Source organism: Dama dama, chromosome 21 (genome assembly GCF_033118175.1).
Source record: "Dama dama isolate Ldn47 chromosome 21, ASM3311817v1, whole genome shotgun sequence".
Lineage (NCBI taxonomy): Eukaryota > Metazoa > Chordata > Mammalia > Artiodactyla > Cervidae > Dama > Dama dama.
Genome location: NC_083701.1, coordinates 58,989,439 through 59,016,971, shown reverse-complemented (window position 1 = coordinate 59,016,971; position 27,533 = coordinate 58,989,439). Strand labels below are relative to the sequence as shown.

The 27,533-nt window shown below is 34.5% G+C and overlaps 1 protein-coding gene and 1 non-coding gene across 7 annotated transcripts in view; one reads left to right on the top strand and one right to left on the bottom strand.

Moving 5' to 3' along the window:
• Nucleotides 1-27,533, top strand: part of RIMS2 (regulating synaptic membrane exocytosis 2) — a 599,507-nt gene that overhangs the window by 202,708 nt on the left and 369,266 nt on the right. The window contains exon 1 of one of the 6 annotated variants that reach the window (XM_061123621.1): nucleotides 17,114-17,881. The exons of the other annotated variants lie outside the window; for them this stretch is intronic. Within the exon in view, the coding sequence (XP_060979604.1) occupies nucleotides 17,760-17,881 (122 nt within the window). The 5' untranslated portion in view covers nucleotides 17,114-17,759. Of the gene's footprint in view, nucleotides 1-17,113; nucleotides 17,882-27,533 lie in introns of those variants that run through there. 6 annotated transcript variants of the gene reach the window in all.
• On the bottom strand, nucleotides 15,910-15,981 carry TRNAC-ACA (transfer RNA cysteine (anticodon ACA)). Its single transcript has one exon. It is a non-coding gene; the product is annotated as a tRNA-Cys (tRNA).

The window sequence follows — 27,533 nt, the reverse complement described above, 5'->3', positions numbered from 1 at the left end:
CAAACAGTGAACCAATGAAAGTCCTTGTAACATGTCTCCTGGTAGACCTATGCAAGACTTTCCCTGTAGTCTGTATAACTAAATGTGGAATTAATGTGACATAGGCTATATGTAGGGGCTTTCCAGATGGCACCTAGGGGTAAAGAACCTGCCTGCCAGTGTAGGAGATGTCAGAGACCCAGATTTGATCCCTGGGTCAGGAAGATACCCTAGAGGAGGGCATGGCAACCCCCACTCGAGTATTTTTGCCTGGAGAGTCCCATGGACTAAGAGCCTAGCAGGCTACAGTCCATAGGGTCACACGGAGTTCAACATGACTGAAGCACCTTAGCACGCATGCACAGTGTGTATAATTTTAATTCACTGGTTCTGTTCTTGATAATGACTCTGTCCATACTTCTACCTGCAGTGCTTGAAAATTTGTTATTCTCCTATCATTACTAATATTTAATATTCTTCAGACTTTGGCTTTTTGCCAGTCTGGTGGATATTAAAGGATACTTACTTTGGTTTTCATTTGCATTTACTAGTTTCATAGAGCAAAGCATTTCTTCATTTCTTCACTTGCTAACTATTGGATTGAAATTACTCTGAATTGGTTTTTATTTATTTCATTTGCCCATTTGAAAAAAAAAAATAGCCCCTTACTATTTTTGCCTACAGTCTCTTTGTAGAGGAGACATTCTTACTTTGATGTAGTAAAGTGTATTGCTCTTTTACTTTACAGTTTGAGGTCTTTTAGTCATGATTAATAAGTCAGACCTCATTCAAGAGCCTAAAAATATACTTTTACAGTTTGTACTGTTGGCTTTTAGTTCTACCTTTTTCAAACAGTCTGTAATCAACCTGGAGTTCACTTGCGGCTCTGGTAAAGCGTGAATTCAAGTTTATTTTTCCTGTATAGTGAGTCAGTGTCACCGGCAGCAGCTATTAAGCAGTTCTTTTGCACACTGCTGGTTTTTGGTACCACTTCTGTTTATAGCATGTGCCCAACTATAGTTTGGCCATTTTCTAGTTCCCCATTCTGTACTATTGGTCTAATTGTCTATTTTGTGATGGTACCACACTCTTAAAAACATTCTTTGACTTTTTTTTTTAAAACATAGATGATTATGTCACCTGTTAAAAAGACATCTTTATTTCTTACTTTTCAACTTATAAGCTATTTATTTCCATCTTTTGTAGTGTTTGGCTCGTGCCTCCACTGCAGTGTTAAATAGATATGGTCAGAGTAACATGTGTGTCTCATTTCCGGTCTTAGGGTGAATCCTTTGAGTCTTTCACAATCAAATGATGTTAATTGTAGGTTTTCATAGATGTCCTTTATGAAATTGAGGAGATTCTATTCTACTATTTGCTGAGAATTTTCTTTTTTATTATGAATGGCTGTGGAATTTTGTCAGTTACTTTTTATCTGCCTCTGTTGAGATGATGATATGATTTTTCTTTTTTGGTTTGTTTGTAGAATGAAGTGACACTGATTGTTTTCAAATGTACCAACCTTCCATTCCTGGGGATACTGCTTTTCCTCACGATGGTGTTACTCTGTTTATTTATTGCTGAACTTGACTTACTAATATTTTATTAGAGAATTTTTTATTTATGAAGGATATTGGTATGTAGTGTTCTTTACTAAAACATCATTGGTTTAAAATCAGGGGAATGTTGGCCTCAGAAGGTGAGTTACGATGTGCTTTTCTATCTTGAATCTTCTGCAAATTTGTATAGAAAGAACTTTGTGTAGAGTTTGTGTAGAACTCTCATTATTTCTTCTCTAAATGTTTGGTAGAATTTGTCTTTGATGCCAGGGGCTAGGGGCTTTTGTGTGGCTAGATTTTTAACTTATGAAGGCAGTATCTTCAATAGCTATAGAACTATTCAGGTTTCTTATTCTTGAGCATATGGATATTTTTACCATCTAGTTTTATAAGCCATAGCAGCTGTATTCATTATGGGAATGTCTCATTAATCATTTGAAAATCATTCTATTTTCCTTTTAGAAGATAGAATTCTGTCTACAGAATAAGACATTTTGATAGGATACTTCTTTCCACTTTAACCTTTTCCATGCTCTGTACTGATCTATGTCTTAGAACTTTATTTTATTCCAATTTCAACTCACTTTTATATCTGCTGTTATCTTTGGGATAATTTCAGCCACCATTCATTCCTCTGTGTCTCCGGATGGATTTGGTGGCTTTTTACTTTTCTGTGTAGTGACATTCAATCATAATTACTTTGCCCTAAAGTTTTGCTTTTTAGTCTACTGTCTACTAGTTTCATTCTTCTAATTCGAAGTCTAGGGAGGTTGTTATTCACTTCCTTTAGAGTATGACTTGACTATATTGGTCACTTTTGAAATAGTTACTCTTCAGTCATACTTCAAATATTATAATTGAATATCCATTCTCCTTATCAGTGACATTTAATTAACTGAGACTCTGTACTTATTACTATCTTGAAAGTGTCGATAAATTTATTTTTTAACAAGTTTCTTTCGAGTGCCTTTTTTTCATTTGTAAAATATAGTTCTGTTTTGGTTTTTATAATATCAAGGAAAATGCTTTAGTAGTAAAATTAGGAGAGGAAAGCTAAGAAGACATTAAGATGGGGGTTATTTCTTGGCTATTGGTGGTAGTTTTGTTAGCCAACAGCACTTTTTTTTTTATGCTCTTGCTGAGAAAATGATCAGTTAAAACCAAAATGACAATTTTTGAGACTTTTAAAAAATTCCAACAATAATATGTATCTTGAATACTTAGGTCACTCGCATTAAACATATAAAATTTAATAAATTTTAATAAACTTTTAACTATTGTTAGCATAAGTGTTCATATAACATTTTTACAGATAAATTGGCAGTAGAAGTGTATGTGTAGTCTCCACAGTCAACTGTGGGGGTACATAGCTTCTTGTCTGACTTTTAAGGCAATGTTAATGTCATGTACTTATTTACTTCTAGGGAATCTCACCATCTCCCCCCTTGCCCTTTGGCTCTCCTGATAGATACAAGTGGAACAGTTCTGATGTTGGTCAAGGATGTGATAGATATGGGCTACAAGATTGAACTTCAGTATTGAGGTGGGCTAGTGTGAGGATTGGTAAATGTACAAGTGTTTCTTAGATCTTTTAGTAAAGTGAGTAAAGTGGTGATCAGTGAAAGTGCCTTGAGGTATTAATAGGTGCCTACTTTAATTTTTTTTCACTGCCTGTTTTCATCTCTTACAGTTGATGTGATAAGACAAGCCTGAGATGAAACAATTGGAAAGTACCCTTTGCTAGATCAAAGGAGAAGAAAAGGGTGAGAATCAGGAGTCAGTCATTAGGTTTGTGTTATCTAGTACTGAAGCTTCAGGAGCAAGAGTAGTCTTTTCAAGGCTCATATAAAGTCTAGCATCTCACTAGAGTTAAAAAATAGGGATTTGGAGTCCTAGCTTTAAATGAAGATAAAGATACATCTTCCTATTTGATATATTTAATTGTTCAAGGATACGGGCATCTAAATACATCAGTCCATAATAATATGAATAATAGTAGTCAGCCTCATGGTGGGGCCTTTGAATATTTTTATACTCATTTACATTGAAATATATGTGCTCATATTATTTACCTTCCTGCATTTTACTATAGATAAATGGTCCCTGTTCCAGTTATACATAGGACCCACCTATTTTTATCTACTCAAGAAGGTTGCTCCTACAGTTTCCTGAAATGTGAAAGTATGGGATTGGATGGGGAATATTTAAACATTTATAAAAATAAATGATTATTGTTCAAATTTTCAAGCTAAATGATATGGAAAGCTAAATACCTTGAAATATTTACTCAATGATTTACTCAAAAATTTACTCAAAAATTTCATTTTATATTGGGATCATAGGTACTGCCTGTTTGTTTTAAAATTAAAACATTGCTTGCAAGAGAGTAAGTTTTCTTATCTTTGTGTTGACTATCAGAGGCAGCAAATACAAGAGGCAGCTTAGATTAAAGCAGTAGTTCTCAAACATTTTGATATTGAGATCTCGTTACAATCTTAAACATGGTTGAGGACCTCAGAGAGCTTGTTTATATGGATTATATTTATTGATATTTATCATATTGGAAATAAAAACAAAGAGTTAGAATATACCTTTATTAAATAATTTATAAATAACAAATAAGCCCACTGCATGTTGACTAACCATATCGAGTAGATAAAATTCTAAGTTGAGCTGTAGTGAGTTTTACCCTCCCTCTGGGTATGTATGGAACTTGTGACTTGTTTCTATCTGGTAGAGTATGACAATGATGAGACAGTCACTTATGTGTTACATTACATTGTGTGGGACTCTGTCTTAGACTGAAGTCAGAGGTTCTTCTGCTTGCTTTAAAAGGTAAGGTACCGTGTTGTTAAAGGGTTATGAGAGGATCACATGGCGGGGATGTGGGGGCGTCTCTAGAAGTGAGAGCATCCTCTGTCTGATGTGTGCATGTGCTCAGTTGCTTGGTTGTGTCTAACTATTTGCGGCCCTATGGACTGCAGCCCGCCAGGCTTCTCTGTCCATGGAATTTTCCTGGCAAGAATTCTGGAGCGTGTAGCCATTTCCTTCTCCAGAGGGTCTTCTCAATCCAGGGATTGAACCCACACCCCCTGCATTGCAGGCGAATTCTTTACCGGTAAGTCACCAGGGAAGTCCTCCTATCTGATAGCCAGCAGGAAAATGGGGCCTCAGTCTTAGAGCCACAAAGAACTTAATTCTGCCAACAATCATATGAACCTAGAAAGGGACCCTGAGCTTCAGAAAGAAACATGGCCTGGCCGTCACCTTGAGTACACCCTTTAAATCATGCTGGGCTTCCCTGGTGGCTCAGCTGGTAAAGAATCTGCCTGCAATGTGGGAGACCTGGGTTCAATCCCTGGGTTGGGAAGATCCCTTGGAGAAGGGAAAGGCTACCCACTCCAGTATTCCAGCCTAGAGAATTCCATGGGCTGTGTAGTCCATGGGGTCGCAAAGAGTCAGACTCGACTGAGCGACTTTAACTTTCACTTAAATCATGCTGGAACTCCTGGCCTAATACAAAGTATGAGATAATAAATAGGTATTTTGTTAATAAGCCACCACCAAGATTGTGATGATGTGTTTTGTAGCAGTATACAACAAATATTGCAATATTTTAAATGAAAGTATAAATAAAAGCTAATGTTTCAAGTATTGCAAAAAGAAAAGAAAAATTTAGTGAGAAAATTGGTGTTATTTTGCATTTTTTCATATCCCTTTAATGTCTGATTTAGTGGAAGACAGCTGGATACTTTTATCTCCTCGTGTATTCATTATCTTTAGATATCACATATAATGTAGCCTCTGAAAAACCCCACAGTACACCCATGAGAGAATGAAAGTCCAAAAGGCAAATAATATTTTAGTATTATTATGAGTATAGTTTGGCTCTGCGGATTCTCTGAAGGAGTCTTCGGGACACCCTCTGAGGTCACTAGAGCACTACAGTTTTGAAAATTGCTAGACTAAAGGTTAAATTTTTAGTAGTCTCCCGCCTTATCACCAACAGAGTATTTAATTGTGTATTGACAGGATTGTAGAAGATAACTCAAACTCTCAGTTTTCTTGTCTATTTTTTGTTGTGATTTCTGATTTTGTCCTTGAGTTTGTCTATGCTCTGATCATCGCGATAAGCAAATACAAAAGACCTTTGCTGAGTTTACTATCTAAGAGGAATGGTGGGACTAAGTTTAATTTACAGTGAGTTGGGATAGAGGTTTTTCTTGAAATAATTCTGGCATCTTTTGACTGTAGCCTTTATTTGCAGAATTGCTGCAGCCATTGAGAAATTTGGTTTAAAACTCAGGACCAGTTTTCAAAATGTACTTTTTAATTTGTAAGAAGTTTATAGAAGTTTTTATCTTTAATTATGTATATTCATTTTTGTATGCATGCTGTATTTAGTAATGGCACTAGTGTGTATTTCTCTTAAGTGTTTTTGTTTTAATTTTGTGTGATCTCTTTTATCCTTAAAGAATAAATTAGTCTCATGCATCTCAAGATAGCTCAACACATGATAAATTGCTGTTGTCCTGAGATTTGGACAATATTCGCTGTTAGGAGCATTAATATAGAATCGTGTGGATTTCTTCTTTAGTAATCTGTGGCTACTCTAGTTTTTTTTTTTTTTTTAAACTAATAATGCAACAACAAAAAAGATAATGTAGAGAATCAAAATTGTTATTACCTATAACCAGCTATTTCTGTTTCTGTGATATATACCTGAGAGATGCTTGTATATATTATTTGACACAGTTGGAAGTCTTGTGGTATGATTTGGAGCTCTTTGTCTGGAAAGGTCTTTCAAGGTTGGTTTGAAAGTTATTGGTGGAACAGTTCTCACTGTGCTTGCCTAATTACACAGTGCTTGAACTGGAAAATTAAACTTAAGGGTGACCTCCCCTCTCTACTGATGCAGCCCTCATCCATTTCTTTCTTTTATTGTTTCCACCCGAGCAGTTTTGTTTGTTTGTCTGTTTCTTAGATGTTAGTTCTTAACTTGTTTTTTCTCAGTAATATTTTCAAATTCTTATTGAGTTTTCTATTTATCTAATCTTTGAAACTATTTTAGTCTTCCTTTTCTCTGTGTGAGAGTTGATTTGTGTTCATAGAGGAGGATTGACAAATTTTAGTTACATCCATCTGGAAAAGTGTAATATTTTTTCATACAACCAAGACTGCAAGGCTGCAGAATATATGAACTCAAGATTGTTGTGATGTGAAATAACTTTTTCACTTTAATGGTATAGATCTGAAATTCATTTGTATAAATTATTTGACATAGTTGAAAGTTTTGAGGTTGATTTATTATTTCTGTCTGGAAAGTGGTAAGACTCCCATTTCTTCTGGTTGACTCTGCTTAATAAGAATTAGGGTCATGTGAATAGGGAGACTTAGGAAAATTTTATTTTTTTCATTGTGGTATTTTCCCCTCTGCCTAAATATATTTTGATCCAGTGCTCCAGTGCACGTTAGTGTTTTGCTTTCTCAAAAAAAATATGAAGTTTGGTGGTTATATTTATGTCTAAGGACTAAGTTGGTCTTTTACTTGTATTTTCATATTATCTTTTCTTTTTTGCATTCTGGGAACACTTATAAACTGTAAAAGTAGCTTACATTTTAAATGAGAGCATCCGTAGGAGTTTCTGAATAACAATGACATGGTGGTACTATGTAAGGAGTAAGAGGTGATTGCTTATTCTAACTTTGTCACCAACCACTAGGACAAAAAAAAGTGCATCTCCCTTTCTGTAAAGTAAGGAAGTTTAGATCTTGTTTTAAATGTAATAGGATACCATTGTAGGCTTTAAATATGGCAGTAACATGATATTATTTATATTTTCATAGGGTCATTTTGCTATGTAAGAATGGTTTGTAGGAGACAAGTATTAATGCAGAGAGAAATTAGGCTATCTAGGTAGTCTAAGAGAGAGATGTCGGTGACTCGAGCTAGAATTATAGTAACAAGATGGATGTTGTTGGACTTGTGTTCCATTTTGAAGATGGAGTTGACACAATCTACTACTGATAGAATGAATATATGTGGTGGAGTGTAAAAGAAAAAGATTAAGGAAAACTCATAGTGGTGGTGTTCTAAGAAGGGAAAAACTGAGCAAAAAAGGCTGAGAAAAAAAAAATGCCACCAAAAGGAGGAAAATAAGGAGAATATGTCTCAGGAAAAAAGAGTGAAGATGGTTTAAGAACTATAGACGGCATGGCATCAGTGTCAAATACTAGAGTGAAGCTGTGTTAAGAAAAGTACAGAGAGTTGTTTTGGAATATGGCAACATGGAAGTCACTGATGAGAGCCATCACAGTGGCATATTAGTGGTGGAAACTCTATTGTTATAGATTGAGAAGAGAATGTGAAATGAGGGGGTAGACATAGCACCTGTTGACAATTTTTTCAAAGCATTTTGCTGAGAAGAGGAGCATAAAGATGAGGCAGTGCCTAGAACAGAATATGACATCACGGGGGGTCCTTTTAAGATAGGAAGTAATATATTAATCCAATCCCCGGTGACTTACTTCACACATAAAGTAAATATTATTCATTGTCATTACAAGTATTATTCAAGGAGAGTGAAAAAACTGGTTTGAAACTCAACACTAAAAACACTAAGATCACGGGATCCAGTTCCATCATTTCATGGCAAATCGAAAAAGTGGAAGCAGTGAAAGATTTTTTCCTCCTCCCTTGGGCTCCAAAATCACTGTGGACTGTGACTGCAGCCATGAAACTGAAAGACACTTGCTCCCTGGAAGGGAAGCTATGACAAATCTAGAGAGCGTATTAAAAAGTAGAGACATCACTTTGCAACAAAAGTCTGTATAGTGAAAGCTATGATTTTTCAAGTAGTTGTGTATGAATGTGAGAGTTGGACCATAAAGATGGTTGAGCACCTAAGAACTGATGCCTTCAAATTGTGGTGCTGGAGAAGACTCTTGAGTGTCTTGGACTGCAAGGAGGTCAAACCAGTCAATCCTAAAAGAAATCAACTTTGAATATTCATTGAATATTCAGCTGAAGCTCCAATACTTTGGCTACCTGATGCGAAGAGCCGACTCATTGGAAAAGACCCTGATGATGGGAAATATTGAAGGCAAAAGGAGAAGGGAGTGTAAGAGGATGAGATGGTTAGATAGCATTACCCACTCACCAACTCAATGGTCATGAATTTGAGCAAACTCCGGGATATAGTGGAGGACAGAGGAGACTGGCATATTGCAGTCCATGGGGTTGCAAAGGATCGATACAACTTACCTACTGAACAACAGCAACAAAATTTTCTAGAGCAAGAGGGTTCTAAAATAGAGTTAATAGTAAGTAAGCTAGATATTTTAGGAAGGCGTCAGTAAGAAAAAAGGGAGCTAGATAGAAAATGCTAGAAAGCTCTTTGTTATATTTTAGTTTCTTTTCTACTTTCAAATTTGGTGCTTAAACAGATTCACTCATAAGTAGCTCTAGATTCTCTGATTAGTATTGATTTCTGTCCGTTTCTAAGGACCAGGCGTATCTAACTAGATTTTTTGGTTGATAGAATTGGATCAAAATACATGTAGATTTGCATTTATTTGCACAGAGTTTCCTGCTTTGGCTGAACGAAGACTAAAAATTTTGTTTGCTTACCTTCTTGCAAGGAAGGGAAGAGGGCTTACAAAGGAAGCTTAGGGATGTCTGCTCTCAGTCCACTTTCATAAGCTAGGTCTGGCTTTCCTCTAGAGCAAGTGATTTCAGGTCAAAGAGCTGTTTTCCACAGAACTGTTCTGAAGCACAGCATTACAAGGGGCAAATCTTTCCATTCCAGATGACAGAATATATAATACAGTCATATCAGTCTTCTTAGAATGTTGTCTTTTATTGACTTGGAGACCACCACGCTTTCCTGATGTCCTCCCACCTCTGTGGCTTCTCTTTATCTTTATTCTTTATGCTTCTTCTTTATCTGATGACAGTATGGAGCTTAGTTTCCTGGTGCACTGTCTTATGCTTTTTTTTTTTTTTTTTTTTTTACCATTTTGAACTTTCTCTGGGTGATCTCATCTGCTTGCTTGGTTGAAATCATTACTAACATGCTGATGCTTCCTGAATTTATATCTTTGGCTGAGAACTCTTTTCTGAACTCTGGAGTGACATAATCCAATTGCCTACTTATTTGTCTTTCTAGCTGTCTTACATGCTCCTTAAATTCAGCAACTCATCATCTTCCCCTTTCCTTTCCCTCAGTCTGCTCCTCCTTTGGCATTCTCTGTCTTAGGAAATGTTAAGACTCTCTGCTTGATTACTTAAGAAAGACATCTGAGAGTCATTTTTGATGCCTCTCTTGACCTTCATACACCCCCTCCCACCCCTGTGGCAAATCATCATTGTGTCTTGTTGATTTAACATCTACTTTTTGTCTTCCTGTGCCTCCATTTTACTGCTATATTTAATTCAAGCCAACTATTAACTTGCTTTGGCTACCTTATTAGCTTTCTAATTGATGTTCTTGCATCCACATGTGGTGAGATAATTTTTTGGTGTATTTATGATGTCTCCAACTCCTCCTTTATTTCATGAAATAATGAGTAGAAGGAAATTGTATGAAAGAAATGAAGTGTGTACATTCAATATCAGTATCTTATTTTCCATCATGATGGAAAAGAATAAAAAAAGAAATAATGGAATTGTGGATGGGAACTCTTGTAGGCCAGTATTATTGCACAGTATTTCATTGTCCCCCTTATTTTGCTAAAACACATTTATCGTGGCAATGATTATCATTTTTCATTTTCATATAATGACAATATGCAGTCAGCATTTCTTTCATGAAGAATCTATGGATACTTGGAATTTACTAGGTAGTAGAGTGCCTTATGGAGGCAGTTTGCAAGATTAGGTTGAGTGCTTGGAGTCCCAAGGCTATCATCATTTCTGTACTGTGGTTCCCAGACAGTGGAGCTATTAGAAGTGGAGTTGAACTTTATTCCTATGGATCTTGCTCCCTGAAGTTGTAGTGTTGCTTCCAGTTATTCTCTTGATGGTTATCAAGGGAATATTTACTCAGAATCAGCAGTCCTAATTCTGGAGGGACTTACCAGATTGTATTTTCTGAGATCTTGGTTCTCTTTCCTCTAACAGCTAGACCTTTTGGGTGTCAGAGCAGACAGTCACTCTGGATGTTTTCATTCTGGAGTTTAAATCTAGAATTGGTACCCTGTAGCCTAATTCTTGAATCTGATAGGAGAGGTATTCCTGCTGGTGCCAGTTTATAAGTGTGGGGACTGCTCTGGTAAGCGCTGCTTTGGACTGTTGAAGTGGCCCTGAAGTCCTTCTAGATCTGCAACTTGGTTACAGCGCAGTGGCGTTAGCCCTCATAGATTTGGCCTAGACAGAGGGATCAGGGAGATGAGAATGCTGGTGGGACTTCATACATTTGTGGATGCTTTCACTGTTTTTCCTTTCCTTTCTGAATTAGATGGTAGAAATTGTTGAATCTGTTCTGCTGCAGTGGTCAAAACTAGGCAGATTGGATACAGAGTTTAAGCTCTGGGAAGTGCTACAGAATTTTTTTTTTGTATGTCAGAAAACAACTGAAAACAACACTATCAACTTAAAAAGCTGACTATGAAAACTGCTGTAGGTATTTTGAACTAAACTCCTTTCTGATTTTATATGAAATCTTTAGAGTTTTGTGCTTACTTAGGTCTGGGCTACTCTTCCTCTGTTTCTTTCTTAGATGTACTGTACGGTCCAGCCTAAGTTGAAGCACAGGCCAGTTTACATTTATTGAACGTCTTTTCTTTCCCTTTTTTTGTTAGAAATTTCATCTTCTTCCTATTTCTTTGCTTATTTGTTATCCCTTAGGTAAATGGTTTCATGGTCTTGCCTCAGGGACATATTTACAATGCAAGACTTTTATTTGCAAAGCATATAAAGACACCTTATTCTCCGGACCATCTTTCTTATAAGCCTTAGATTTTTATCAGATGCTTCAGAAAGTCAATGGAGCAAGAATATTACAATAGAAGAGATAATGCAGTTGTTATAATTATATAGATAGAGCTACAGATCTATATTTTAAGAAAATGAAAGATTCTTTTAATGTTTCAGGGATTTTTCTTATGGATTATACATACTATATAACATAATTTCACTAATTGATTAGTAATATTTAAATGTTTTCATGTGTGTAGCATTTTAAAAGAAATATTTTGGTACTCTTAAACATTAAAAATAAATCCAGACATGTTTGGAATTAGACGTCTTTAGAACATAACATTTAAATATGCCGTAAGTGTATGCCTTAGACACATGTACTCTTAAGAAGAGCATAATTTCCTAATTTTTATTCATTCATCTAATTTTTGAGTTTGCATTAAACTTAAGATATCTCACTTATCGACACTAGAAATTTGTAAACCAAGGTTCTGAAATATTAATAATTTTAATTTAAGATTTATACTTCAAATATTTTTGAAGATAATATAAAGAAGTTAGTGCTAAATTTTGTTTTCTCATTCGTTTGGATTTTCATGGTACTAATTAAGCAGTTTTACTGATTACAGAATTTTAAGAACTTATTGATGAAGAAGAAAACAGATACCACTGCTAATTTGTTGTTGTTTAATCACTAGTTGTGTCTGACTCTGTGAACTCATGGACTGTAGCCTGCCAGGCTCCTCTGTCCATAGGATTTCCCAGGCAGAATAATGGAGTGGGTTGCTATTTCCTTCTCCAAGGGGATCTTCCTGACCCAGAGATGGATATAGCCAATAATGTGAAAATTAATAATCTAGCATTTGATTTACTTGAGCATTGCTAAGCGAAAGTTTATGGGCTAGCATCATAATATATTATGGTTAAAGATTTCGCTGTAATTATAGAATTCTCCACGTTACACAGTTTACGTTTTGGTCCTTCTTGTGGATAGCGTACCAAAAGCTACAGAATAAGAAAAAACAATTCTGTGATATTTTCACCCAGAAGTAGTCAATATCAACATTTCATTGTTTATTCTCCTAGTGTTCTCTCAGAGTTTGAGCATTTTAAAAGTTTTTGCCACATACTACTTAATATTTCTCAAAAGGTTCTATCAGTATACAGTCCTGACAATAATGCAGTTTATTTACGTGGCCATTCTCTGACTTCCTAGCCAATACTTTGCCAATTTAATAGGCAAAATAAATTGTTATTATTTTTATTTGAAAATTTGAGATTGCTTTAAAAAGGTTTAACTTGTTGGTGTTGATTGACTTTTTTCCTGTCATCTTTAATGAAATTGCCTGTGCTGCTTAAAGTTTCTTAACATCTTCTGTGGGAACTCTAGTTAACACTATTTCCATTGAGGAGCTAAATTTTCTAATAGAATGGCCACAGAGAAAGCAATTGCTACGAGCAATACCATTTGTGAGTGTTAATGCCTCTGCAGGACTAGATTTAAGTATGGAACTGACCTTACTTGAAGGACATTCTGAATTTATCTCATTTTTGCAGAAAAGGGTAAGCATAAGCATTTTATCCCTTCAACATCTAATGAACAGAGTTATAGAACTTTACACAAAAAAATCCTGTAAATATTTGTTGCATAAATAAATATGATGAATAAAAGATACCTAATGCTATTGTTGGGCTTCCCTGGTTGCTCAGTGGTAAAGAATCTGCCTGCGATGCAGGAGACCCTGAGCTCGTTTGATCCCTGCACTGGGAAGATCCCCTGAAGGAGGGCATGGCAACCCACTCCAGTACTCTTGACCTGGAGGATTCCGTGGACAGAAGAACCTGGCGGGCTACAGTCCATAGAGTCGCACAGAGTCAGACGCGACTGAAGTGACTAAGCACCAGCAGCAGGGACGTTATTGTTAGAATCTTGGTTCCAATAATTTGATTCCTTGGATAATTCACAGTGAGGTTACGCCCACATACAGCATACTTCACAGTTTATAAAATACATACATTTATTTTGATATAATAATACCCTAAGTAAGTGATGTAGTTTATTTTACATTTGAAGAAACATAGCTCAGATATATAAACTGAACATCCTGAGGTTTCATGGCTAGGTAGGGTTGGAGTCAGTACTTAAATCCAGGCCTTTTGACTACAAGTGCTATGTTCTTCTGTCCTTATAGAAGCCTCTGATATTTATATTACATGTGAGCCTTCAGTATATAGAAATTTAAAACAAATATTAGCTATAAACATTCTTTATAATATTTAGGATATTTATAACAAATTACAAGGTCCATCCAACGCACAATGTTTTTGGTTGCGAATATTGGTTGTTCTCATATTTACGAACCTTTATAACATGATATGGCTGGCCAAAACAAAAAAACCAGCACAGAAACTAACAACCAAATTAAGCTCTGAGAGGTTTCCTGTACTACTTTACGATGTGACTAAAACATAAAATTTATAAAATTTCATAAAATTTCGGCTTCTTATTTATTAAACATCTACTGTCTACTAGGCATTGTGGTAGACAGATAAACGTGCGTCTTAATCTCATGGAACTGAGAGTGAAAGACAGACTTTTTTCAAGTAAATACATAGTTATGCTTTTATCAAATGCTGTGAAGGAAAAGTATAGGGTACCATGAAGGTGGATAATGGGGGACCTAATCTAAGTTAAAGAAAGTCTTCTTGAGAAAGTGACAATTGAACCCTTAAGGATGAGTATGAGAAGGTGAAAGATGATAGAGAAGTGGAGAAGTAGAAGAAACCTCTTCTGGAATGTTGAAGAAACTGTGAGGAAACCGACCAGTACTGTGTGTAATATAGTGACAGCTGGAAAATAAGACTCTGAGGAAGGCAGCTGCTGTATTCTTTACTTCGAAGAAGCCATTTTGAGGCTCATTCCAGTAGTCTTTCTATTGCTTAGACCATTTTTGAAACTCTTGCTGTGAGCTTGCCTTAAGATTTAATTTTGAAACACAAAAGAAAACATTTTTTAACAACAGACTATTTTGCAGTTTAGTCACCTTCGTATTTAATAGATTTGCTTTAAAATGGCTTTGGATTATTTATAAGAATTTTAAAAAATATTTAATTTACTTTTGCTTACGCTAGGTCTTCATTTTTGCACATGGGCTTTCTATAGTTGTGGTGAGCAAGCTTCTCATTGCTGGGGCTTCTTTGGCTCCAGGCCCGTGGGCTTCAGTATTTGCAGCACACAGGCTCAGTAGCTGTGGCGCCAGGGCTTAGTTGCCCCATGGAATGTGGGATATTCCCGGGAGAGGGAATGAACCTGTGTACCCTGAATTGGTAGGCGGATTCTCATCCACCGTACCACCAGGGAAGTCTCCTATTTATAAAAATTGAATCTACCCACAAGGCGTTGGGTATATATATGTGTATACACACACACACACATACACACACACGTATGTGTGTGTGGATGGTTATATCACAGATACTCTAAGTTTTGGAAATTAAGAACTTAAAAATGTGTATTTCCACTTATAGAAATTGACCTTTCATAGGTGTAAAAATCAACTTGTAATCAGAGGCTTAACAATTTGAAGCACATCAGGTTGCTTCTGTCTGAGTTAAATGGAAGAAACCCACTTAAAATTATTTATGAATTTTAAAAATTTGACATGTTTACTTTGAAATATACTTGATAGCATCACTGAGAAATAGGTTTCTTATTCATGTATTGAGGCTGATTTATTTACAAATGGGCTTCCCTGGTGGCTCAGATGGTAAAGAATCTGCCTGCAATGCAGAAAACTTAGGTTTGATCCCTGGGTTGGGAAGATTCCTGGAGGAGAACATGGCTACCCACTCCAGTATTCTTACCTGGAGAATCCCCATGGACAGAGGAGCCTGGTGGGCTACAGTCTTTGGGGTCGCAAAGAGTCATAGTTGACTGAATGACTAACACTTTCACTTATTTTTTATTTACAAATACAAGTGTGTATGTGTGTGTATGTGTGGGTACCCCTGTGTGCACGTGTATAGAAGATAGAATAGGCAAGAAGCATATTAAATGGAGCCCAAAGTAAAGACCTTCATTCAAATACTCTTTTACAAGCTGTGGGATCTTTAATCCCTTAATACCTTAGTTTCTTTTCATCCATAAAATAGTAGCAATAATCACTTGTTCATGTTTTCTAAATATTAAAAAATTTAGAAGTATTAATACTTAATAAGCTAAAAATAGTTTATGATTATTGTGTGTGTATATATTTCATAAACGTATTAGTGTATACCTATTAAAATCTAAAATAATAAGCAAAATAGGAGCACTCTTAAAGAAAGTGAAGTTGCTCAGTTGTGTCCGACTCTTTGTGACCCCATGGATAGCAGTCTACCAGGCTCCTTCATCCATGGGATTTTCCAGGCAAGAATACTGGAGTGGGTTGCCATTTCCTTCTCCAGGAGATCTTCCCAACCCAGGGATTGAACCTGGGTCTTCTGCATTGTAGGCAGACACTTTACCGTCTGAGCCACCAGAGAAGTCCTTTTACCAGACCTCTCTTAGTTGAGGACAAACCCATTATTGAAGATCTTAATTTATTAAAAAAGTAAATTAGTTGTTTAAAAATTTATATTATTACATGCTTACTTTTTTATCTTTAAAAATTTTAGTATTGTTTCTTTTATGTTGTTATTTTGTGACATGTTTATTCACATCAAAAAGAATTCACTAGTTTATAAAAAAGTTTCAGTGTATTTAAATAGGCACTTAACTGCTTATTTATTGATAGTGGTATGTGTGTGGAAGGGGATAGAAGAAGTTAAGGCTAAAAGTTGAGAGAAAAAGGGCTAAAAGAGATGTATTTATTAAAGAAATGTCATGATTTAGGAGCAGTTAAAGATCAATAAATATATTGATCATCCTATAAGTGAGTTGATTTTTAAAATTTGGTTTACACACTACTTTTAGAGCATCTTTTGTAGAAAGATGGATGATCCTGGATGTAGAGTAACTTAAGATTTTAGCTAAACCAGAGTTACTCGTTTAGAATGGACAGTGATCTGGAGTACTGTTAAGACCATTGGCACCTTCAGGAAATATCCTTCTAAAAAATACTGTGACTGCCGTTATTGGAATAAATAATAGTTGATAAAGTCTCTCTAGCCTTAGTTGTATTTTTTTGATTTGTGGGAAAGTTCATATTTTATGTGTGCTGTTTCAGTTTTAGTTGATAAGGTACAATTTTTTTCTAGCATTACTTGAATAATCATGTAAATCATACTATGTATGGGCTTCCCTGATGGCTCAGATGGTAAAGAATCTGCCTGCAATGTGAGAGACCCAGGTTTAATCCTTGGATTGGTAAGGTCCCCAGGAGAGGGGAATGGCAACTCACTCCAGTTTTTCTTGCCTGGAGAATCCCCATGGACAGAGGAGCCTGGTGGGCTATACAGTACATGGGGTTGCAAAGAATTGGAAATGACTGAGTGACTAACACTTTCATACTATGTATGGCCTTTAAAAAGGGCCCAGCTGAACATTATTCACTTTCCTTTAAAAATAAGTAGATGAAGACATTTTAAAATTAAATAGGAAATTAAGACAGCTAAGTACATGTCTTTTCCAAATGTCTCTTTCAAAGTATGACATTACAAATCAGGCAATAAAAACCCTATTGTCTGTTACATTTTTATTGTTTCGTGATATCAAAAGAAGGATCAGCTGCTTATTTTTTTAATGTTTTGGCCCTATGCAGTAGCCTGTACACTAATGAGACCTATATACTCTGTTGCTGGAGTTATTCATTTTTCAGGGAAAGAGAAAAGGGTTGGGGAATGTATAATTTCTTCCCCTCTTACCCAGTAGTAACATTGGGAAGATACCTTGGCCCATTTTTATTACTTCTGAGATTTTATTGCTGGCAGCCAGATGTGCTGAAACTCCTGACGACAGCATCTATTCATTGCGTGTTTTTAATAGGCTTAGAGAAATATGAGTAGAGTACATGAAAGCAGCTCAGCTTCACACTTCAGCTGGGAATGCCCAAAAAGCTTACTGCTGTTTAGAATTCTTGCTACAGTCAGGAGAAAGCCGAAAGCCGCACGGGTACTGAATCTTCTACGACTGAATTAGAAGAATAATGACTGTACAATTAACTCTCAACCTCTGCTCATTTAAGCACAGTTTTTACAGAGCTCAGGAGAAATATGGAACTTGATTGGCATGTTTTTATTTGATGGTGTCTGCAAATAGATGACTTTAAAGACAGGTGGTAAGGAAAAATAAGAGAAGGGAAGAAAAAAAAAAAGGAAGGAAAATGCAATTTGAGACATTGCGCCAGGTCTGCAATTCTGTTTTATCTCATTTTCATGGGGTTTTTTCATCCCCACCAAATATTTTACAAAATGAGCTTTTTGGACAAACGCTGAACAATGCAAGGTGAGTAAAGCTAAACTATATATTGTTTTAGAATTGATATTTTCAGAATAAGAATCTTAAGTCTGTAACATTGTTCTGTATTGAAATAGTATTATAAGGGTGTCGTCTTTTTAATCTTAAACATAAAATTTTATGTAGTTCTTAATTGATTTTAAAAAGGAAAATAAGCTTACTTCAAGGCACAAAAACATCTTAAATTTAACTAGCTTGACCTCTGAAATGTAATATAGGCTGTTTCATGATTTCATTTTCTAATAAATAAAATGATTAATTTAAAATGTCTGATAGGTTTTTTCCTTTGTGATCACGGCAGTGATTGCATTGCATATGTAAGGATGGGGCTATATAATCATATGTGATTTGTTGGAAAATGTGAATTAGCAGTCATGCATGCTTTTTTGTAAAACATGCAGAAAACGTTTTCTAGGTCCAAGACCTACCCTCTATGCAGGGTAGATCAATAATCACTTTAAAACAAGCTATGTTATGGAACTGCTAATAATGCTTTGTATGAGATCGGCTAGTTTGGAAGGATGCTTTGTTATAAATTCCTATTGCTTTTTCAACTTGATCTTTTTCAGTGTGTGTGTATGTGTGTATGGTGAAGGTTGTTAAATCACGGACATATGTTTTAGATGGTTTCTCTGGCTTTCACTGTAACAGTTAGCTTATTAAAGAATGCTTTTGAAATGCAGTTTTATCACCCAGTTTTTCCCTCATTTAAGTTGTTTGCCTTTTGAGTATTTCTGATGTTATATACCTTGTTTAAGAAAGACCCCATTTTAACTAAATATGTGTAGAGAAAGACTGAGAAAGAAATACAGTGAACATGATAATGTACTGAAACCTTCTGGAAATTGAGGGGGAACTAAGAGTGCATAGAATATTGAATGCATTTTTGCTGGTCTCTTCTAGGATCTCTGAACAGTGTGAGGCAGGCTATTTTAGGATTAAAAAAATACCTATTACCCAGTATTTGTTTTAATTTAGCAAGTGAAAAGGAAGCTTTTAGAATTTGTTGAAATTTAAAATGTTTACTGATGATATATTTATCTATGACCTTTTCATGAAATATGGAATAACATCTGTTTTTTGTAAATTTCACTTCTTTCCTTCTACAGTTCTGTTCAATTAACTAATTTGATTTTTTTTTTCTACATTTAGTTTTTGGACTAGTTAAAAATATATGAGTTATGAAATTCTGTGATATTCTAAAAGAGACTGTCTATATTTTAAGATACTTTTTTTTTTTAGTTTAGAAATACATTGCTTGAGTTTCTGTAATGATAAAAATAATCTGTATTGCATTTTACATTTATGTAAAAGAAGCAGCATGGCTTTTTAAAAATTTCCATGATTTGAAGCTATCAGACTTTTAGGATGGGTACTTATCCTTTATACATCTTTTCCTTGTTTGATTTCTGTTTCTTTCTTTGTAATGCCAAGAGCTTATGTGTTTATTAATGTTAGGGCTGAGTGCACATTCACTTTAGAAGTTGTGCTATTAACAGCATGGTATGGAATTTGTTTTAAAGTAAATGTTAGTAGTTTTAAAATTTGAAAAAAATCTATTTCTTGAGGGAATTTTGTGTATCCTGACTCCGATTCTTTTGCTTGGCTTCAAGTTTCTATTATAATGGGCATGCTCATAATTGCAATGCTTTCATGATTAAAAACCTGGAGTTTTAGGTTGCTGCAGTTAAACATCAAATTGTGAAGTTTCTAATGCTTTTGTAAGATCAGCCTGATTTAACTTTAAAAATTTTTTATCTAAAGTTATCTGAAACTACTAGTTAGTAAATGAAGAATTTATTCTATCTTAGGAGGAATAAATCCCCTGTCTTTATATCTTTAACTTGTTAGTCTTAAGAAAACATGACATTTTTTGCCTGTCAATCTATTGATTTTCATAAATATAAACTACTTGATTTACTTTTAATAAGCAAAACCAGTTATGCAAATAGTTATTATTTAAGAAATATGATAGAGGAAAATGAGTTTATATGAGCTTGTAATTAGTATCTCCACATATTTTAATGTTTTGATTTCTTTGTGTTTGAATCAGATAAAGTAGTTTTTTAAAATTCTTACTTTGCTTAGACATTAAATCAGAAAGTAAGATGTAGAATAAAAAATCATCCTTGAAGAAAAATTTATAGAACAAAGATGATCTGAGTATGTCATCAGACGTTGTACTCTTACAATAACTTTAAAAATGTATCTAAATAATAGGCCTTGCAGCTTTGTGGACTGTACATAATAATGGTCTTAAAGTTGAAGCATCATTTCTATAACTATCACTCTGGAAAGAATAGTGTTGTTATTACATGAATAATTATTGTTTAGTAGTATTAATTGAAATGGAATATTCAGTTATTGTATTGTGACATTAAGTATGATCTTTAAAGTGATAGAAACATAACATCATAGGTATGGGCAATCACGTTATATTTTATTCTGAATTACTTTCTAGGAGAAATTACTAGAATAGTACAACATGTCAATTGTAGATAATCTATTATTGAAAGAGGACTCTTTCAAATAGTTTTCTTGAGACTTTTTCTAGGTAACTAATCTTGTCCCTAAATCTGCAGCTCAACTTTCATCAGATTTTCAGGTGCTAGGGCAGATTACCTCTATGACATATAAGCAATAAAAGGTTAAAAAATTAAAATCTTCCATAATAATTACTCCAAAAATATTTTCAAATTCAGTTTGTCAAAGAAGTGAAGATTTTCAATACACAATAATATTTGATGTATCCTAAGTCACTAAACCAGAGATATGTATAGATTGTTAAAATATTTTATCTAATGAATAATTGAAATTTCTTTTGTTTGAAAATAATAAAAATATTTTAGATGGACTTTTTATTGGAAACGATATAACATAGCTCTTACATTTTAAACTGAAATAGGTGACTCTCCTATCTTGTGCTTCTTAAGTACCATTTTTGTACGTAAAAGAGGTGGCAGAGTACCATCTTCTTTTATAATTAAAATAACAAAACCAAAAAGGTCCAACAAGAAAAATAAAAATCTGTGTCTGCATCTGATGTAAATCCACTTGATAGGTTTTGATGAAATGACACTTTCATTTATATTCTTATTATCAAAATTTCTTACCCTAAACTCATTTTGCCCCAAGTTAAATGACTTGATCAGGATATAAAGATAATTCCTTTTGTTACCAGCAACAAAATTCTGAAGTACTAAGTTCATTATGGAATCTAAATTTGTGATCTTATCTTTGGAAGCAAACAAAAATGTTGGGATGCTAGAAGGTATATTTTTAACAGTATTCAGTGCCTTGAGTAATCATTTGCTTTGAGCAGTATTTAAATAACATGATAATGATGATTATCTTTTGTAATAAATCTTTTGTGGAAAAAATGTACTTAATATTTTCTAAGTTTTGCTTTTTCTGATTTTTAGTAATATTTCTTGTTCTTTTCCTCCAAACCTTGTAATTATTTCTTTGTCACTTAATGTATGTCAGTGAGTTTGCTGTGCCGGCTGGCCACACAGGGGCATAATAGGGCTATAATTTATTCAGAATGGATATTAAAGACACACACTTTCTCTCTCCTTTCCATCTGTATATAATGAGCTATGCACAGGCTTTAGTATTTAAAAGTAAAATTTAAAAAACCTAGTAGATCAAAGAAGATTCAGATTTGTTGACATTTTCAATTACAAGTAAGGTTCCCATGTGATCAGATTTGGCTGGGCTGGCCTCCGTTTATGCCTGCTGTCTCCCACTGATTATTGTTACTACTACTTTTCCTCTCAAAAGTGTTGTCATTTGACAATAAATTACAGATCCACTCTAATTATAAAACTGAAATGTGAAGCTTGAATTCACCTAGTGTAAATGGGCTCTTTTCCTCTAAAACATTCAGTTCAGTTTAGTTCAGTTCAGTTGCTCAGTCATGTCCGACTCTTTGTCACCCCATGGACTGTAGCACGCCAGGTTTTCCTGTCCATCACCAACTCCCAAAGCTTGCTCAAACTCATGTCCATCGAGTCGGTGATGCCATCCAACCATCTCATCCTCTGTCGTCCCCTTCTCCTCTTGCCTTCAATCTTTCCCAGCATCAGGATCTTTTCCAATGAGTCAGTTCTTTGCATCAGGTGGCCAAAGTATTGGAGTTTCAACTTCAACATCAGTCCTTCCAATGAATATTCAGGACTGATTTCCTTTAGGATGGACTGGTTGGATCTCCTTGGAGTTCAAGGGACTCTCAAGAGTCTTCTCCGGAGCCCCCCAAAATGAAGTTTCTCACTGTTTCCATTATTTCTCCATCTATTTGCCTTGAACTGATGGGACTGGATGTCATGATCTTACTTTTCTGAATGTTGAGTTTTAAGCCAACTTTTTCATTCTCCTCTTTCACTTTCATCAAGAAGTTCTTGAGTTCTTCGCTTTTCTGCCATAAGAGTGGTGTCATCTGTGTATCTGAGGTTATTGATATTTCACCTGGCAATCTTGATTCCAGCTTGTGCTTCATCCAGCCCGGCATTTCACATGATGTACTCTGCATGTAGCCCGCCAGGCTGCCCTGTCCATGGGGATTCCCCAGGCAAGAATACTGGAGTGGATTGCCATGCCCTCTTCCAGGGGATCTTCCCAACCCATGGATCGGACCTGGGTCTCTTAGGTCTCCTACATTGGCAGGTGAGTTCTTTACCACTAGCACCACTCGGGAAGCCCTCTAAAACATTAATATTATCTTAAATAAAATTTGATTTTGCAAAGTAATTATTTAACTGTTTCATCTAGTAGTATTTTTGGTTACAAGTATTTAGTCTTTTATATAGCTTTTTACTATTGCTTTGGTTTGTAATGAAGCCATCAATTTGTGCTCAGAATTTTTGGCACGGACACCTGTTATTCATCATGGCACATTCACGACTACTTTGACATCGAAAGAACAGCATTCTTAGTTTTCATAGTTCTGGGAGTGCAGTGTGCTCAGTATGCATTGTTTTAGTTGGTATGATCACAGCGCATCAGTTTTTCATGACAGGAAGAATGTTTCGTAAACAGTCTATATTCTGAAAGGTAAAGCACGCAAGAGGTGGGTACGAACGTACACATGTGCATACACAGACATACACACGTCAGTATCTAAGCTACTGTTGTTTAGTTACTGAGTCGTGTCCAGCTCTTTTGTGACCCCATGGACTGTAGGCCACCAGGCTCCTTTATCCATGGCATTTCCTGGGCAAGAATACTGTAATGGGTTGCCATTTCCTTCTCCAGGGGATCTTCCTGACCCAGGGATCAAACCCATCTCTCCTGCTTTGCAGATAGATTCTTTACTGCTGAGCCACCAGGGAAGCTCCAGAGTGTATCTACAAACCTTGTTAAATACATAATAGTTATCATAATGCTAATAGTTATATTACAGAAATAAAAGCTTATCTTAACAACTCTCTATATTTCTAATCAGAATGTCTTTTGATTTCTAGAGTTGTATCATTAATACTTTTACTGGAATGTTTACTGTGAATCATGGCTGTATACCAAAATTATTAGTATAGATACTTAATCTGATACTGATATATAGGCACTAAGTACTATTTTCTTTATTCAAAGAACTTTTATTTATAACATTACTGCTTTTGTTGATGACTGACAAGTAAAAATTAGCTATACTTTTTTATTATCACCTTTTATGTGATTGTAAGAAATCTTATAAAACTCAAAAAAGATAATTACTGGTAAACTCACTTTATTTAATTCACTGACTAGCAAAATGAATTCATTTCATATATGCTATGGACCCTTCACATCCATTTATGAATTACTGGCAAAGATTCATGTCCCTAAGAAAAGAATTCCTAAGGCTGATCTAGGAATTTAGCTTCTGCATTTGAGAAGTTTTAAGGATCTCAGAGGGCTTCCCTCATGGCTCAGTTGATAAAGAATCTGCCTGCAACGTGGGAGACCTGGGTTGAAATGTTTGTGAGCAGTTCTTTTGGGGCAAAGTGACATTACAAGTTAAAATTGTGGTATCTTCAACTATGAGGGCTCTTTGTCTAGTGTTTTTCAAGTCATGATTTTTGTCTGTCTTTTGATTTTAGCTGAGAACATTTCCTTTAAAATCTAACTCAGTATGTAAAATAGTTAAAAGTAGAGCAGCTCTGGTTTAGAAAGTGGGACGTGGGACCCAAATTAGGCTCTAGGAAATACAGTTTTCAGCTGCTTACTTAAATTCAGGACTTCTCAGTTAAGTTCCTTTAAACTTTCCATTTCATTGCATGACCTTTGAAATGTCAGATATAGAGATAAAGGAAATTGGCAAGGAGAGCTGCCATGTCAGCAGGTGATTTGTGCCCGACTGTTCTAATGTATTGTGTTAGCTTTATGTTGTGTAGTGTTGAACACAGGGATTGTGTTCATATCTTGGGTCTGCTACTTACTGACCATGTTATATCAGGGTAGTCACTATAGGGTGAGCCTCTTGAATTAGAGACTATATATTTATTAACCTCTGAATTCCCACACTTACATCTCCCATGATTTTTTACACTCAATACTATCTCCCCTCAGCCTCCAGAACCAAGTATTGTTCTGATTATTTATTTATTTTTTTAGTGTAGATTGTTTTGTCTGTTTTAGAACTTCATGTAATTGAAACCATGTAGGTGATACACTTTTATGAAAGACTTTTGATCAGCATAATTTAAAAAATTCATTTATGTTGTGCATATATGATTAGTTTTCCCTTTCCTTATGAGTAGTTTTCTATTTTATGAATATTTTATACTCATATTAATATTTTTGTGGACATACATTTTTATTTCTGTTGGATGACTATCTAGAAAAGAAATTCTTGGGTCTTTGGAGACCCAAGGCCCAAAACTAAAAACAATTTAGTTTTATTATGCCAGATCATTTTTTAAAAATAATTAAACTCTCACCAAATACGTTTGAGAGTTTTGGTGGTTCCTCACACTTTTGGACATTTGTTGATATATGTCTTTTAATTGTTTGTCATTGTGATGAATTTATAATAGCAACTCCTTTTGGTAGTATTTGCCTGGTGACTAACAATGTCACTTTTTCATACACCCATTGGCCATTTGTATATCTTCCTTTGTGAAGTGTCTGTTCAATTTTTTAAAAATTAGGTTGTTTTTATTTTTATTAATGAGTCGCAAAAATTCTTTATCTATTCTAGGTATCAGTCATTTGTTAGATATATGCTTTGTGAATATATTTCCCAGTCTGTGGTTTGCCTGTTTATTTTCTTAATAATCCCTTTAAATGAGCAGAAGTTTTAATTTTGATAAAAATCTAATTTATCAATTTTTTAATTTACGGTTTTTGTTTTCTCTGTGCTAACGATTTGCCAATCCCTAAGTTGGCAGGCTATACTCCTATACATCTTCCAGAAGGTTTAGAGTTTTAGCTTTTCAGTTTAGGTGTACAATCCATTGCACATTATTTTTTGTGTGAATGGTGGGAGGTAGAGGTCAAGATTTGTAATTTTCCTGGTTGTTATTCAGTGTTTTACCACAATTTGCTAAAAATACTTAAAGATTTTATACTCTCTGTTGGATTGCTTTGTCACCTTTGTAGATATTGGATATTCTAGGTCCTTTGCATTTTCATATATATTTTATAGTCAATTTGTTAATTTTTATTTAAAAGTATGCTAGGATAGAGTCTGGGATTGCATTGTATTTCTGTACACTGATTAGGGAGAATTAGCACCTAAAAACATTAATTTTTCCTATTGGATGTGTCTTCATTTATTTAGGTCTTCTAAGGATGTTTTGTAGTTTTAAGGGTAGAGGTCTTGAATGACTATTTTTTTATAAGCATGTAAAGTAGTTGATCATACTATAAATAGAATTCTTTTAAAAATTTCAGTTTCTAGTTGCTTTCAACTTCAATGTAAATAATTTATTTTCAGTGTTAACCTTGCCAAATTTATTTATTAGTTGTGATAACTATTTTAGGTTCATTACAGTATCCTATGTAAACATTCATGTCATCTGCAGATAGATATAGTTCTACTTCATATCCAGTATTTATGCTTTTTGTTTCTTTTTCTTCTTTCATTAGGACAGATAGTACAGTGTTAAATAGAAGTTGTGATAGCCCTTTATTAACAGTTTTTAGAAAGGTATAAATTTCATAATTTTCCTTTATTTTTAATATCTATGGAATTGATACTGATAACCTTTCTTTTATATTTGATATTGATATTTTGTAATTCATGAACTTTCCTCTTGTTTGCTTGATTGGTTTATTTTTAAATTTTAAGCTCTGTTCATTTTCTCTCTAGTTTGTATCAATTGTTTCACTAAGTGGTGTTTTTATCTTAACTTTCTTTTCATTCAATTGTTTGTATTTTTAACTATTTAGAAATTACCCCAGATATTGTGTAATTAAAATTTTTCTCTCTCCTTTTCAGATTATATAATTATCGAGTTCATGGGATCTTTCTTTCCTAATCTCTATCTGATTAAAAGCTCATCTAGTGGATTTCTAATTTCAGAAATTTTATTTTTCATTCTAAAATTTCCATATGGTTGTTTTGAATAGTCATCATTTCTCTGTTGAGATCTCCTATCTTTTCACTCATTATGAGCGTATTATCTTTACCTCCTTTAATACAGTTATTATGGTAGCTCTCAAATCCTTTTCTGCTAACTGTAGCATCTAGGTTAGCTGTCAGTCTCTCTTGATGGTCTTTTCTCTTGAGTAAGAATCATGATTTTCTATTCCTTAATTTATTGAATAAATTTTAATAGTATCTTGGACATGTTCAACAGTACGTTCTAGATGGAGACTCTGAAGTCTGTTCCAAGTGCTGATTATTTTTAAAGCAAGTTAACTTGGCAGAACTTGAGCCACAGACTTTATTTCCCCTGAGGTACAACAGCTGAAATTTTGGCTTAATTATTTTAATTTTAACTGAACTGTTTGAAGTCTTCCTGTGCATACATGAGATTTGGACAGTGTTTATTATACATGGAATTTAATTTTTTCTTTTTGTAGCTTTCTTTTTGTCATTCTGTCCTCACTTTCTACATGCTCTATTTGTTGAAATTCTTCTCATTTTTCAAGCTAAAACCGAGTTTTCTAATATGGATTTAGCCTTTAGGTATTGATTAGATTTGACTAAAAGCCATAAAAATGGGAAATTCATCCAGTGTCATTCTCTCCTTCCAAATGTCAGTTGCATCCCAGTGTCTGTCTTCTTTTTGTTACTATCTAGGGCCTTCAAGTAGTTTTTGTTCACATTTTGCCCAGAACACATTATCTTTGGGATGGTTCATTTGATGGGAGCTGTTTGGCCATTATCAAAAGAGGTATCTGTTCTTTAGTATTTTTAATTGTATTTGTTAAGTGCTATCTTGGCAGAAATTATATCTATAGATTCCTCCGTAACCTCATCTTCATACTCTATAATTTGCTGTGCTTTTCCAAATATCATTGGCTAGTGACTGATTAGGAATCTCATATGTTAGTTAAATTATCATAAGAATTTATAGAGAATATGTAACTTTTAAATTTTTTGAAATTAATTTTATTTTTTAAAAATTATTTTTATTGGAGTATAGTTGATTTATAGTGTTAAGTTAATTTCTGCTATACTGCAAAGTGAATCAATTATGCATATACATACATC